Source organism: Dermacentor variabilis, chromosome 1 (genome assembly GCF_050947875.1).
Source record: "Dermacentor variabilis isolate Ectoservices chromosome 1, ASM5094787v1, whole genome shotgun sequence".
In the NCBI taxonomy this organism is placed as follows: Eukaryota; Metazoa; Arthropoda; class Arachnida; order Ixodida; family Ixodidae; genus Dermacentor; species Dermacentor variabilis.
The window spans coordinates 271795541-271811116 of NC_134568.1; the positions used below are offsets into that span (position 1 = coordinate 271795541).

The 15576-nt window shown below is 42.0% G+C and overlaps 1 protein-coding gene and 1 long non-coding RNA gene across 5 annotated transcripts in view; one reads left to right on the forward strand and one right to left on the reverse strand.

Annotated features, from left to right (window-relative positions):
* Positions 1 to 5814: 5814 nt before the first annotated feature.
* On the reverse strand, positions 5815 to 9127 carry LOC142564679 (uncharacterized). The gene is made up of 2 exons (XR_012824650.1): positions 9044 to 9127; positions 5815 to 5981 (listed from the first exon to the last, which is right to left on the reverse strand). It is a non-coding gene; the product is annotated as an uncharacterized LOC142564679 (long non-coding RNA).
* A 291-nt stretch (positions 9128 to 9418) lies between these two features.
* LOC142564684 (DDB1- and CUL4-associated factor 11) overlaps positions 9419 to 15576 on the forward strand; it is a 118372-nt gene continuing 112214 nt past the window's right edge. The window contains exons 1-2 of one of the 4 annotated variants that reach the window (XM_075675831.1): positions 9419 to 9516; positions 12139 to 12230. Coding sequence is in view for 3 of the 4 variants with exons in the window: in XM_075675806.1 (XP_075531921.1) it covers positions 9827 to 9921; positions 12139 to 12230 (187 nt within the window). In the remaining variant the exon portion in view is untranslated. Of the gene's footprint in view, positions 9517 to 9581; positions 9922 to 10073; positions 10233 to 12138; positions 12231 to 15576 lie in introns of those variants that run through there. The other 3 variants (XM_075675806.1, XM_075675822.1, XM_075675815.1) reach the window with 3 other exon arrangements.

The following is a 15576-nucleotide window of genomic DNA, read 5'->3' on the forward strand; positions in this document are numbered from 1 at the left end:
AGGCTCTAAATGCATGGTGTTCTATGGAGAAGAGGTTATGAAAAGTTAAATACTTCGCTATATCGAGAATTTCGTTATACTGAGGCTTAACTGTATAGAGATTTGAATTTATATACCTTGTTGTGCAGCTCCTTGGGTCATGGTTTCTATGTGACTCATATGACTCTGTATCTGTTGCGTAGAAAATCTCTCTCACCCCGTTTCCCTACCGTTCTCCTTTTGGAGGAGGCCCCCTCTTTATGCTATCCTTGTTCCACTCTTGGCCCACATCATTTCATAATCGAGGCATGTCAGGCCACAGTTCCTTATGCGATGCAGCTCTGACATCATGCGTACCATACAGAATTGTACGTGAGCCTGAGCCCATGCATAACCATTCTTCTGATCAAATGTTAATTTTTAGACTGACATCCTTTCCTTCCTCTTGCATGACAGTTATCTCTGCTGTATTGTTGCTGCTCTCTCATGTATGTATACCAATCAATTATCTTAGTCAATTTCTTCTTGAACATTGAGTCCAATCTTTGCCAACTTAAGTGTGTGTTGAATGTTAATTTTTAAGACCTGTCTTCACAATCTGCCTCCACCTCATCCATTTTAGCATCCTCAATTCAGTCACTTCTTCATCCTGACTTCTAGGTGACTTTATTAAAATTGTTTAAGTTCCATACAGTATTGCTGGTCATGTATTGTCTTATAAGTTTATTAGACAGTGAAAATCTTTAACTTGACTGGAACCTGTGCAACATAAATATCATAATGCATCTCTTCAATTTTTCCAAACTATGTCAATTCTGCTGATTCTGTGGGCTGTCCAAATTTTCCATGTTGGTGTTTTCAGTCATCATTGAACCAAGGTATCTGTCTTCTCTATGGTTTACCCTCAAGGCTTCCCTTTCATCTACTCTGAGAAATTGGCATGCGGCTACCAGATGTGGGCAGCTTGCCTCACAACACATGCACATGCTCAGCTACTTTTGCCAACCTTTGTGCTAGATGTCAATCAGCATGAGCGAAGCAGCGAGAATGGGGAATTATGAAATTAAGGCAGAGGTTCGAGCATTAAGGGAAGTCATACTTATGAGGTGAGTACATGTGAAGAAAAGCATTCAGAAATGTTGAGAATTTGCAGTTTCCTGTTTATTGGTCTATTAAACTCTCCCTAGCTATTTCAGTTATTTCATCATGTGTTGCAATTTTTAGTTGCAATATGTTCTTCTTAAGGGCTGCCACACTTACTACTAGAAGTTTGAGAACTTATATTTCTTATTCACTTGGTTCATTCATACCGTATTTACACGATTGTAAGTCGACCCCTTTTTTAAAATTTGAAAGTCTGAAGTTGGGGGGTCGACTTACAATCGAAACCAAAACATGGCCCCGCCAAAAAGAAAGCGATACCAACGAGAGCTACAACGTAGTTACAATTTTATGTTTGCTCTATGGTCCTACCCGTATCTTTTCGCTATCCCGCGTGTTTGTTTGCTTTTCGGAAGGGGTTTTCAACATTTTTGAGTCTTACAGTGCATGCAATACTCATGGGGGGTGTCGATAGTTGATGGAAGCGCCGCTGTTCCCATTTGCGGCGGCACCCTTAGAACGGCGGCGCTTGCGGGGAGTATCGGTAGTTCATGGAAGAGCAGACACCGTTCGCGGGTTTCTCTTTCTCTGTTTAAAAGCCTTAAAGGCATTGGCATTGGTTTGACCAACTTTTTGACGCGCTCCACTTGACTGCCGGCTACGTGCTACTTCTATGCTTCCCCAGTCATCATGAGTGCTGCAGGCCCACTAATCTTTCGGCACTCGTTCACAGCAGCGTTCAAGAGGGCTGCCATCCTTTACGCCGAAGAAACAAATCACTGCGCTGCGGGCCGCAATTTCGATGTTTCTAAACGGGTGGTGCGAGAGTGGCGACTGCAGCGAAGCGAAATTTTCACCCTGTGGCGGCAAGTGAGAAATTTCCCACGTGCCGAAGTCTGGACGCTTTCCGGAGCTGTAGGCTAAGCTTGCGGCAGCGTCGCTGAAATGCGTGATCGGTCCCTGCCAGTGAAGTGTGACGTGGTCATGAAACAAGCCCAGACCTTCGCCTTAATTTTAAGGTTCTGCTCCGCCGTGAGTACGAGTGGCTGGCGGCAGAAGACTGCGAAATTACGCCAACCGGACCTGTCGAAAGAGCCTCCCTGACGGCTGCGTGTGGTTGGGTGCATTTGGCGTGGGCTGCTGTTCTGCAAGGTGTCCTGGTGCGGTCGTTTGCCAAATTTGAAATTTCGCTGGACCACGACGCGCTGTGGGACCGCAGCAACGATGACGATGGCAGCACTAGTGAAGACGAGTAGTCCAGTGACCATGTCAGCTACTAATAAATTTTCGTTATCGAATGCGCCCTCGGGGTTTTTTTTTTTTTTTTCGGTCAAGCGATATCGGGGGGTCGACTTACCTTCGAGTCGACTTACAATCGTGTAAATACGGTACCTACAAGCAGCAGTCTTTTCACTTTACATCAGCTATTGAATGTAATGCCCAGATATGTTCTCAGACTACTTCAGTGGGAGTCACTAACACAGTGAATGATCATGAAGCATGTGTGTTCTTAGAAAGTGCCTTCATGTCATGCAGCTGTAAGTCAAGGTAGGGGATGCTTTGGAAAGCATGTTATGTGGCTTACATGAGAATTATTTTATGCCAGAAAGCACACAAATATTTGTGTTTATTTCTGGTGTTCTTCTTCCTTAATTACTTTCTTGATTCAGCGCATATATGTGAAGCAAGAGATCTTGGCTTGTTCTTTCTTTACATTATCAAATTACATTAATCATATAATAGCACACTTTACATAATTGAGCACATTAAAAGTCACTTGGCAAGCAAAACATGTACTTGTCTTTTTGAATATCCCAGCTTAATGTTTTAGTGTGTGCAGTTTGGATGTGATTCTTGAGAAGCACTACATCTGCTTCAAGTATATGAGGTATAATTGCTTTTGCTTAAAAATAATCCTTATCTTCCTTGATAGCTGTCCTTTTTTTACTAGACAATATAAGCATGGTGCTTAATTCCAAGATAAATATGCCTGCTGTAACTGTATGCATCAGTGTTTGACTGTTCGTTACCTACTATTCCTATTAGAAAAATGTATTTGCCAACCTCCAATTATTTGCATTGAAGTAGTGAAAAGTTTGACGGCAGCCTGTCTGGTTTGGTCAAAAGAGGCACGGTAAGTAGTTTAAAATTAGATGCTAACCATAAAAATGAAAAATAAGAACTGGTTCAACTGGAGCTTTGTTCACAATCTTTGCGAACAAGGCTTTCAAGTGGGAGCCGAAGCATCTATCTTGTATGCCCGATCTTCATTTGCTTATTATTATTATTATTATTATTTCAATTCATCTAGCCTTAAAGAGGTGGCAATTTATTTCGAATACTACTCTTTGCATTTTGTTTCCATTGCTGAGTTCTTTTTTTTTTAAGTAACCTCATGCACCACACAAGTACAACTCAAACATTTTCATTCTTTCGAGGACGTCACACCTAGTGGGAAGGTATTCTGCACTAACATAATTATTTTGAGATTTCCAGTAAATACGTAGTCCTCATAAAAAGTATCTAAATAATTTTGGCCTAAGCGGTTATACATTAACCATGTAGGCTTCATCAGCTTCTGACATCACTTGGTCTTGGCAAACTCGTGAGCTGACAAGTTTGAGCATGCAGTCACTTCCCTCCATATTTGTTTCGATGAAGGCTTGCCCTTTGGTGCTACTCTGGATCCACCCCCGTTTCCTGTGATTACCACTACGGGCTTCAAGGCACACACCCTTAGGAAGACTTTTCATGCACAAACCTGGTTCTTTCACACTTTTACTAAGACAGACATTGAAAGCAAGGATGGCATAGCAGGCATGCTGGTTACAGAAGTACCTTATTAAATAGCTTTGTAAGTATTCATCTTGTGGACATTTTCATATCCTCTTCTGCTGAATTAGTTGGGGAGCATGTCTCCTTCTCATGTATACCCCAGCCCAGCCAATCAGAACTTCAGGAGCGGATGAAATGGACATTTCCACTAGGTGGACACGGAATACATCCCCTGTGCTCTGTCCTATCTTTCCACCCTTCTCCATGTATTTTACTCAGTAAACTACTGGTTCAGCATGTTGGCCACCTTAATCAATCTTCCAATGTCAGCACTTAAAAGGTATACAATACAAATAAGGCACTGTAAACCCAAGCAGTTAGGCTGGTGATTGCTGCTGTTATGCACCATACAGGCAGACGCAATGGCTTCACTGTAACTTTCTAAGTTAACTTTACTGAACTTTGAATTTAGAGAAGGCAGAATATAAACACAGACTAGCATCTTTCTTATGTGCTTCACGCCTCTGCTTTTTTGTGTTACTAAAATAAGTATGTTGAACCTAAATGAAAAGGAAATTGTCACACTAATTTCATTTCACCGTCTTTTTAAAGGTATAGCAAGATTTTTTAATTGCATTACGAGTTGTTACTTGTTTCGATCTTAATGTTCATTTCTCATACTCCAATTGGACTACAACTGTTCCCTCATCCACAGCTATCAAGGCCTTATGGCAACTTTGGAAGCTCTCTGAACTGAGGAAATGCTATGCATTGCATTATTTCTTAATACATTTTCATGGCTGCCTTTAACCTCTATAGTCCCTCATTAAAGCCAGCATCTCTCTTGTGACCACATTTAAAGAGCTTGTGGTAATGTATGCCTAACAAGAAAGATGGGTACTTTGTAGTGCTAGTATGCTCTAAGTAAATTGTTTTGCGCAAAAATTGCTGACATAATTGTCTGATAAATACTGCATCATGTTTGCTATTTTGCCTTCTGTTTCAATTTCACTGCATCTATACATTTTACCAGTGCATGAGTAGGGTTCAAGGCTGTTCTTTAGAATGCTCATGAGCACTTATCATGATCAGTTCCCCATATAAGTGGTTTTGCTGATGAGAATACAGGAATACGAGCAAAATTGACATGGAACCAACATATAGATAACGTCTGCACGACTGCCTATCAAAAGTTATATTTTCTGAGAAAAAAAACTGGAACATGCATCACGTAATGTAAAACTTATTGCATACACCGCCTTCATTAGGATGATACTAGAATATTCAGCCGTTGTTTGGAGTCCCCATCAAGTGACGCTTAAGAGGAAGTTGGAAAGGATACAGAGTCTGGCGGCACGTTTTACTTGTTCGACATACCGAAGGAAGGAATCGGTCACGCTTATGTTACAGCGTTGCAACTTCTATCTTCTTGAGGTACGTAGGAAAAAATATAGGCTGAAGGTGCTTTATCAAATAATGCAGGATCAACTTTAGATTGATAAGCTCAAATATCTACATGCTCCAGGCAAAAGATACCCGCGAACAAACCACGACTATGTCATAAAGCCGGACCATACCAACAGTGACACATATCGATACTCATTTTTCCTGGATGCGATAGAAATGTGGAACCAATTGCCAAACGCTATTGTTAGCCTAAAGATGTCACCGACTTTGAAAATGCTGCTGAGGCATATTTATGGGAGTTTTCGATTTAGTTTTGAAGTGCCAAGTGATATGTGCGACTTGATATTCATTGTACATATTTTGATAAATGTCAGAAGTGTGCTGAACAGCATTCAAGTGAACATCTTATTCACTGTGAACTGACAAGTGTTAAGCAACTTTACGTACATTGACATTGTCCATATTTGATTTATGTAATTGTATTGTCCTCTCTGTTATGACCCTCTATGAGGGTTGACAGTATTAATAAATAAATAAATAGACAACGAGGAATGTGGGTAAGTACACTTTATTTTCAGCACACATGTTTTTTTAATGAACGGCTGTTATACTGCTAAAATCTGCACATTTAATAAAAGTACACTGCTCTGCTTCATAACTCCATGCTAAGTGCAAGTATCCTGTACCAGGAAGTCAAACCAAGATGTGGGATGTTCAGTCTGTGAAAATAAAAATGAATTTGAAACATTAACGTGCAAAAACTAAAGCACACTCAAGAAAATAAACACAGCACAGGAACATATCCAAAGAATCAGAATTACCTTTGAGAGCAAACATATAGTTTCTATGGCACTGTGAAGAAACCTTAATCCTCCGGCTTTTTTTGAGCACGAGAAAATATGAAAGTGCATGCGTTCTCCCCACATTGTTTATCTGTCACCTTTTCACACACAACAAAGATGTCTCAATGTGCCCAACTGTCTTTGCATATCCATTTCTCTGCTCTCACACCATGATACCTACAGTTAAAGGCTGTAGCAATGCTTAGCTTGAATGAACCAACACAAGCTACATGCACTGTGCTGTTGAACATGGCATTGTAAGTTAAGATTCATGCACAGCACATTCATGTGCTATAAACATTTCATTGTGATTGTAGGCGAGATAAATAAAAAGAAGGTATGTAAATAAGAATGTTCCCTAATAAGCTGTGCAGAAGTGCTCTCCCGTTTGGACAGAAGCCGAGCACAGCTGCAGTGAACAAGAAGCCAACTTATACAGCATTTAAAATCTAGGTTCTAAATGTGCTACAGATTTTTCTGAATTCATGGTCGAAAATCTAGGTGTTAAAGGTGACAAACATTTAAACAGGTCTCTATTCGGACTGCTAATGCTATGTGTCACCTAGTTTGATAAAATATACCTTATCACTAGTCTCCCAAGCTAAGGCTGCTGTCCAGTTGCAAGTGTAAATCACTCAATTATGTCTAGGGCAGGTTTGAGCAAAAGGCAGCCAAGATTACTGCGCCATTGAGGTCTATTTCCTGACATCTGATTTCTTCTCAGAAAGCTACCTCTCTAAAAAAAAACCTTCACAACAACATAACCCAAACCTTTCTTGAGAAAAGCCATCACACTGGTCCTTGAACACTAATTACACAGTAGCTCCTTGTGATGTAATGTTATGTACGTCAGCATCTTACAAAGTACAGGAAAATTTAATAATGGCAGCGTGACAGGTACACAAAAAGTAAAGGGATAAAACATCACACAGGCTGCCATCAGTGTTCATATCTCTATTTCAATGTGGATGTTTTTAGCAGTGAATACATGTTCTCATTAAACTGAGTCATAATATTACAAAAGCGAAGGACAAGGGTCTTTAAATTCTAAACTGACAAATGTGCTTTATTACGATTCACCGCAATACAGGAGGTGTTTTGCAGTGAACGGTCACGTAAAGTTTTGGCTAACTACGGCGGGCGTGTCCTGCAGCGAGGCCTCTTGTGTATTGCGATAAAGCGTATTATTGTGACAAGAGCTAACCTGGCATGTATGGCTTTAGCCAACAAAAGTTCTCAAGACATCGTGCATCCTGCCGCGAAAATCTGCTTTGTTGAGAGTAGAACATTAGGTTCGTCGCTGACAGTAACCATACATTCCAGATTCACGTAAATCTTTTCCAATATTGGCATGCTTCACCGCAACACACAAATATGTTGCGGTGATAACGGTGGTCGAACAGGCTGGTTAGACAGGGGAGCGTGCCTTCATCAGGGCAACTGCTTTCCTTGGCAGTTTTCATATACGTGAGCCCCCCCCGCCCCCCCACTCCCAACAGGGGAGATTTAGCTGGACTTTTGCCAAGAAATGTACCGACAAGCGTTTGGTAGTGGCTGGTAGAGATGCAGGTGTCTAAAAAGCGTTGCGAAATTCGGTTCCGTAAGGTTAGCTTCAACGCAATACAAATATGTTAAGCAGTTAGACACACATGTTTTGCGGTGAATCATAGCAAGGGTACCTGGCCTTTGATGCAAAGCAGCTTCCCAAGAGGCACGCTAATCCAGTGGCTAGTTATGCAGTTCCCCGCATGCGAGGGAGTTCCCTGCGTTCGGCGGTTTCCCAGTGACATACAAAATGACATTGATTGACTGTGTTGTAAATGGGCGACGGCACTATATGCTGATGCAAAAGCGTCGTTTCGCTTTCGAAAACTGCGCTCGGCTAAAGAGAACACCTTGACTCGCATATGACCAAAGCAGGACCGAAGCATATGACCGAAGCAGGAACAGGAAACTACGAAATTACGTAGCTATTATGGAAGAAATCAACAGTTCAGAAAAAAATGGCCGTGTAAACATTAACTGGCTTACGAGGTCGACAAACCAACGGTTCAAAGCATCACAGCTACGTCCGAAATAGCGCTGAAGGCCGGCCTGTACACTTAGGCGCCTCGGCGCGCGTAATGTAATAGGAGACGGCAGCTCCACAAGTACATCATTAAGGAACACATATATGTCGGTGAAAGCGGTCACTCTTCAGTTCTGACATGCTTCACCGCGTAACACTATTCTACTGCGGCCAAGCTGACTTCAGGACGCCGATTTCTTCAACTCATCTAGCGTGGCAGGTCCGTTTATCACGCTTGGCAACGTTTGACATTTTCTGCATTAATTTCGTTTGTTCTTTTTAATTTTATTATCACAGTGACCCTGTATCACGCAGTAGCAGAGCTAGTGCAGCGTCTTAGCTGCGTTAGGAAAGGTATAAGCGTGTATGCAGCAGGCACGGCAGCATTGGCTCTTGTTTGGAAACTTCAAGAGACGCTCTTCCGCGCAGCGATGCCATTTGTATTATTAAAGGAATGCAGGTGATGATTAAATGAGCCGCAGCAAAGCTGTAAAAAAGCAGTAGTAATGCTGTTCTAAGATCCCCTCGCTCGAGCGAGATGGTCTTAGAAAAAAAAAAGCGCGATGTAACGCGATCTGAAGGAACAGCTCGTCATGCCAGTGTTTTCTTACGTCCTCGTTCTTACGCGCACCCTCCCCTGAATCAGACTACTGAATGGTTCTGTGCACGCACTGACGATCCTGACGGAGGCAATACCACTCACATGAGCAGCTCCATTTAAGATGCCACGGCCCATTCCACATGCCGGCTGCAATTTGACGCGGCCATGAGGCCAAATATGCGCACAAGGTACCTAATGGTAGCGCATCAAACAGCTCACAGCCCCAATCCTTTATTACACGCATATATCGTGGAAAGATGAATTACTCACGCTCTAAGTGGGCACGGAATACGAACCGCTTCGCAGCGCAGCCGGCTCCGCGAGACAGACGCCATGGAAATGAGCGGATGTGACATCATGGGTTATAGCGGACGTGACGTCATAGGTGAACGTAGACATTTCGGGCACCTTTCGTCTGCTGTGCCCCGGGCACAGCAGACACGGCCTTTTGCTTTCCTCCATACTAAAGTATGACTTGCTTCGATTTCGGGTCAATATCAATTTAATTTATGCAGTTGCATTTTACGCAATTTCACAACACTTTTTTTCTGCGGAAAAATGAAACCACATCGCACATTATGAAAGTTTTCTTTTTTCTTTTTCGCTAAACATTGTGACGCCACCTAGCATAATTGTATGCATCACTGCTTATTTTATATAAAGCTGCTCTTTTAACTATAGTCATGCTTGTTGACCACATGGGAAGCATGCATTTTTAAGTAGAGAATTTTGACAACGAACGGGTGAGGTTTGAAGACCAATCCTTACTAATTTCTGACGTCATACGCTTTTTTTTTCCTTATGTTTTGGTGCGGTTGTGGTGTCATGCTTGTGCTGTTTGTGGTGGTGTCGCAGCAAGCGAGTTGTTTACGAAGGCGAAGATTTGTTTATGACCGGGTCGTGCTAAGATAGTAAAGGCGCTGGTTTATCTCAACCAGGAGATAGCTACTGGGTCTGACTGAGCTACCAAGGGTGGTCCACCAATTTTTAGCAGGGTTTAACCAGCACCATAACACTGCTATGACTGCATGAGCTTCACTTTGCTCAGGGAGGATGTGTGAAAGGCCCCCATCGGAAAGTGAAAGTGCGAGTAGACGGAACAGCGAAGATTCTGGCTACGCTAGGGTTCTGCAATTTTTACTAAGGAGGTGCGTATAAAATATATAGTAAGAGAGTAGAAACCAGTAGAAATTTTGTATGCGGGACGACAGTATGTTTCTTATCTCTATTACGTTGGCTCGCGCATCGACTACACGTTTGCGGCGCAGTTTTCTGTGCGCGTGCCATGTCGGGCGCGTTGAAAAAGACGACGGTCGCGTTCGAATCTTATTTTCTCGAGGAATCGCTGACCAGTGGGCTAGTGTAGCTCGATCGCCTGCTGGCTTCTATTTTAGCTTGCGCCAGCCAGTATGTCGGAGGAGGAGGATAATTCAGATTTTGATTTCTGGCAACTTCTGTTGTGAGTGTTTTGGCTGCATTGTTTATTTTCGCAGGCACATATTCCACATATGTCCAGTTTGTCTAGGTCATATGCATGGCGATATCATTGTCATTTGCTGTGTTAAAGTAGTTGGGTTTTTTTTCCCCGAATCGGTAGATCGTTTACGTTGTTCACGACGGTGTTAAGATCGAACACTTTTTGCGAACACTTTATGAATTTCATTTTCTGTACTTAACAAAAACTGAAAGCTTGTAAATCGGTATTAACGACGCAGCTGTCATGAATATCTTTCATATATTTCATACCTTGTTTGGGCGCCGAGATTTCTACAATGCAGCAGCAGTCGTTAAGTCATAGTTGCAGATAACAGTCTAGCTATTCAAGGGTTGTGTAACTTGTTAGAACCGCCGTCAGTTTAGAAGTATAGACTTGCTCGAATTTTAACCATGCCCAGTGATTACAGGAGTGGGCACTGCTTGTGAGTGTGGTGCCAACAGTGTGCAGCTGACAGGGCAAGCTGGAATAGAAGCCTAAAGTGATGTTTTTGAAGTAAATATTTTCGCTGGTAGGCATAGTTTTTGACCCCAAATTGCTCCCGCACCTAAGTGTTCGAATAATTGCCCGTCTTTTTCTTATTTGTTTGTCAGAAGCATTTGTGAGTAACAAAATGGTAGCAATAATGCACTGTTTTAAATTTCAGATGCCTAGAATAGTAAGTATTATTGAACAATTCAAGTTACATTCCTATTTCTAAAGTGGCAAATACCTGAGAGCATTCATGTATGATTGCACACAGTAATGGCATGTGGGATCAAATGAGCTGGTGTGCGTTTACTGGACTGTGGAGTATACACTAGGCATGTGGGTGTATTCCAAAAACTACATCTGTTTGTATTGTTTTAGGTTGCTGATGCTACTAATGTGTAGTTGGGGCTTTGGTTTGCTACACTGAGCTGAGATATTGTATATATTGAGTAAATGATTTTCTGTGAACCATCTTTGTTTGTGCATGCATTCCAGTAGCTGTGAACTCAGCCCCATAGGACTTGTGCAGTGAATATGGAATCTATGTTGTATTCAGTAACCTTATCCTGCTTCATTGAAAAAAAAAATTTTTTTGATACTTAGCACACAGTTTCTATTTAATCAAGATGCTTGAATGTGCATTTTCACTTCTGATTATTAGTAAAATGTTAAGTTAGTGAACATTATCAGACATTCTGAATAAAAATTTGGAGGATGCGTAAGCTTGGCTTTTAAGAGTGGGACACAATGGCATTCAAAGATCCCCGACTACTTGTCACATTTCCTGACAACCACAGCTTTCAGGCAAGCGCCATCAGGATGGTGTTGTTGCAAGGAACCTAGCGGGCCACACTGCTCTTGAATGATAGAAACGCTGGAACAGAAGTTTGTGTTTGAGTTTTTGCATAACAGAATTATGTTTTTTGGTGTATTCAAAATGCAGTCCGATGCTATCATGTCTGTAGGTTGCATTTAGGTCATGCTTTGCGATTTTACAATTACGATTTTGAGGATATTAGTTCAGTAATGCCTCTGCACCATGCGGAGAACCTGTGTGGTTATGGTTCGGGATGATTTTTCTGAAACAACGTTCGACGCAAGTTGCTGACACCAGCTTTTTTGCGATAAGGAGCTCTTAACGCTGTCGCATTAAAAAGCCAATAATTCAGTACAGCAGACCAAGTCGCCATCATGTGCCTTCTCTATTTTTAGGCTGCCTCAAGCTACGTGTCCCTCGAAAATAATCTGGCACTCTAGTGCAAATGAGACAATAACAGAATGGCCTGCTTGGGTATATACTCATGTTGCTGGGTTTCTTTTGATCAGACAGAGAGATTGTATTGCAGTAATCATGTTCATAGTGTCTCGCTTTTCTCACCGTATTTGTATCTGCTTGCAGCATTGAAGCTAACCGAGCACGACTGCTCAGCAGTGCCCAGGAGGTGTCTTATCAAGACGATTCGGATGATGATCTGCAGCTGAACGGAATATGTAGGCATTATATTTTTTACCTAAATGCCTTTGCTTTGCTGCTCTTTTCGAAGATAGTTTATTTGTATATCTACAAGAGTTCTCAATTTACTTTTGCTATGTAGCCCTCTCAGTGTGTGCATATTCATGTTTGTGACCTGTTTTTGTGTGGTATTTCCCATGGCAGCAAGGAAAAGCTGTTGACAATCAGCTGCTGGTAAATTGTTCAAGTGAAATGACATAATCAGTGAGCTTCATCATGTACATTCAGGGCTGTCGCTGTTGTGCATCATCTGCTCACATAATTGCGAGTTCAGTGCAGGTGCTGCCGATTCTTCTTCTTTTTTTTCATTTCATTCATTTGTAATGGCAAGGGTAATGATAATGAGAAAATAAATGTAATGAACAACATAATGCATACTTTGTGGTCTAGGTGTGCTGTTTCATTTGCACAGACACTTGTGCACCAATTCTCTTGATAATCAGTTTCTTCTAGAGACAAGTGTATACTAATAGGTGTGAAAGGCCATGTCATATACTGAATGAAGTAGCATAACAACTGGCAGTGGTGCAAATATGGGTTCTCTGTTTACGTGATTACTCTGTCTGATGTCTTCCTGCTTTACAATAAAATCCTGGGCTATGGTGCATTTGGTGCTTGCACAATATTACTTAAAGCAAAGATAGGAGTACTCACTTATCATTGTGCATTTTACATATATCAGCTGTGTTGACTTTTAGTCTTGTTTTCATTTAAAATACAAATTTTCAAGACAAGGTTATGCCTAATTAATGGGGCACTGGTATTACTCAGCAAACAGTAAGGCACACGCAGCTTGTGGGTCCAAGTTGCATAATAGTTACTTTTAATGCACAGGTTCGTTTAGCTTAAAACTGCAAAAAGCTTCTGGATTATTTTTCACCAGGGAGCACTTCTTGTTTGCCTGCTATTACCAGTGTAGATACTCATACTTTTGCTTTAGATAAGTGACCAGCATAGGAGTGATTATTGCACACGCTCATGATGTGTTGCTATTACTTGATTGGTTTCTGGTTAGAATTAACACAAAAATCCGAGGACACCTAAGCACTTCTTAGGAGTTGTGAATGCGAAAGCATTAATGACCAATTGAATGCCGCTGATCAGTCATTCGTGTTTTGTGCTGCGAGTAATGTACCATAGTGGTATGTACTGCCCGATCCAGCAAGCAGCAGCGGCCACCAAGGCCAGCAGGTACACGCAGCAGATAAGCCCAGTGGGGGTCAGAGAGAGAGATGCGGACCGTGTACTGCCTTCTGAGAGCGAGAATGACGTGACGTCGCGGCATGCCGTCTCTCCTTATCCAATACCTAGTGTGCTACTGCCGCAGCAAGTATTCCCTTTCGCCCGCTCTGCTCCGTTGAGGCACGCTCGTGATGTGGTATCGCAACCAATGGCAATTTAAGTGCCGTTTCACTGCTCCAGACGACAGACATTGGCTTTTTCACTCAGGGAGTCAGTTGACGCTTTCGCATAAAAAGAAAAGCTGCCCGTTCCATGCCACCACTTCTCCCACAAATTCCAAAAGCACCGCCAAATCAATGTTGAAACTTGACAGCTATTCGACGGTTAACATTTTGCTGCCTTTTTCACTCCTTTTGGATGGCGGTAGTTATTGGCATCTCCTGGGGTGTGAAGGCCAGTTTCTTCATCGATTGGGTGCCCACGCGATTAGCTCAAGATGCATTCAGTTGTCACCGTCTTTTCAACAGTCACACGCATCGCTGTTGCTTCGTTCAACCTTCTTTGTTTAGACTTATCCAGGGGCCAGAAAAGGGATTCGGTTCGTGGTCAGCTGGTCTTTACGCACGTGGAACGAGTTGCAGCCAGAGAAAACTCCAATTGCGTTTAACTTTTCCTATTGCTTCATTATTTCCTCAAGTAATGGCTCGCCACGACGCTGACAGATTCTCGCAACCATATACCCGTGATATGGGTTAGATAAGGTGGAAAATAAAATAATACGAGACAGCGTCCATCATCAAACCCTACAATAACCCTTAAACTCATAGGCAATATGACTGTCACCTGTTAACTCATCTGGTTTTTCCCTAATTGTAGAGCTCTTTTCGTGCAAAATTTTCAACTGGAAACAAGGGTCGCAAGGATTTGAGAAATGAGGCGATCTATTAAGGGAGAAGCCAAGGCAACAGCCAAACAGGAAGGGAAAGCAAAAATTAAGTTTTAAAGGTTGTTTATAAAAATATTTATGGATTGACATGTCTTTATTTAAAAAATAAGTAGAACAGAAAAAGGAAGTGGAGAATAGTTCCGTGTGTTCTGAATGACACTTCTACAGTTATCATTCGAGCCGCCTAACGTAGCAACTTCTCTGCTGTGATTATGTAGGTGTCTTTCTAACCTGCCGCGGTGGGCGTAGTAGGTCTAGAATCGCACTGTCTTGCACCCTACGCAGTTGTATGGGAATGGCAGCCGCGCATCGTTATGTAACTTCCCAAATAACAATACGAGTCGATTGTGGCACTTCACTTGCTAGAGCAGTAAACGAGGGATCCAAAATAACTGTGATTGTTCCCCAAATATATATTTCTCTATAATTCTTCCAGAGCTAATTCAAAAAACGCTACTATAGTCGGATTCAAATTAAGTCTGCAGTGAAGCCCCACCCACGCCTTCATAACCACCAGCCACTGTTCCTCCGCAAGGCTACGAATAATTCGTACTTCAAACTTTTCCTTTTACCTAAATAAGGCGGTAACCGCAAAAATAAAATTATTAGCACCTAATTTTATACCTTTTGCCTCGCCTATTATAGTGGAATGGCCAAAGCCTAATTCTTTATTGAACTGAAATAACGTGCTTGCTTTGCTGCAACTATTTATTGTCAAGTTTAACTTCAGTTGGCAGTGAAGTTTCATGAGTAAAACGGTTTCAGCAGTGAAATGAACGGCACGGCAGACTTTTGAAGAGTGAAATGCTGAGGCTCCATACACTTTGTCCATATTTGTTGCACACCTCATTGCTTCTGCCGATGAAAACACTCTTCAAGAATAGCAAATGCTCCGCAGGTATCAAGTATGACGCCATTTTGAAAAGGCTGCTTGACAACAATTTTGTTTGCTTCTGTGATTGGCTGGCGAAGTAGCACAACTCCACGGTGTTTGTGTGCCTTGGTTTCCAACTGCTGTTTTCTTTTTAAGTTGTATTCTGCTAAAGTAATCTTTATTTTTCACTTTGGCTTCTTTACTTGTTCTTGGCAGTGTTCTTCCTGCGCTTCTTTCCTGCGCGAGTCCATTTGATGTGGTTCCTTGTTTGCAAAGTAAAGGAGAGGTGTAGCGCACAGGCATACCTGTAAAATACACCTTA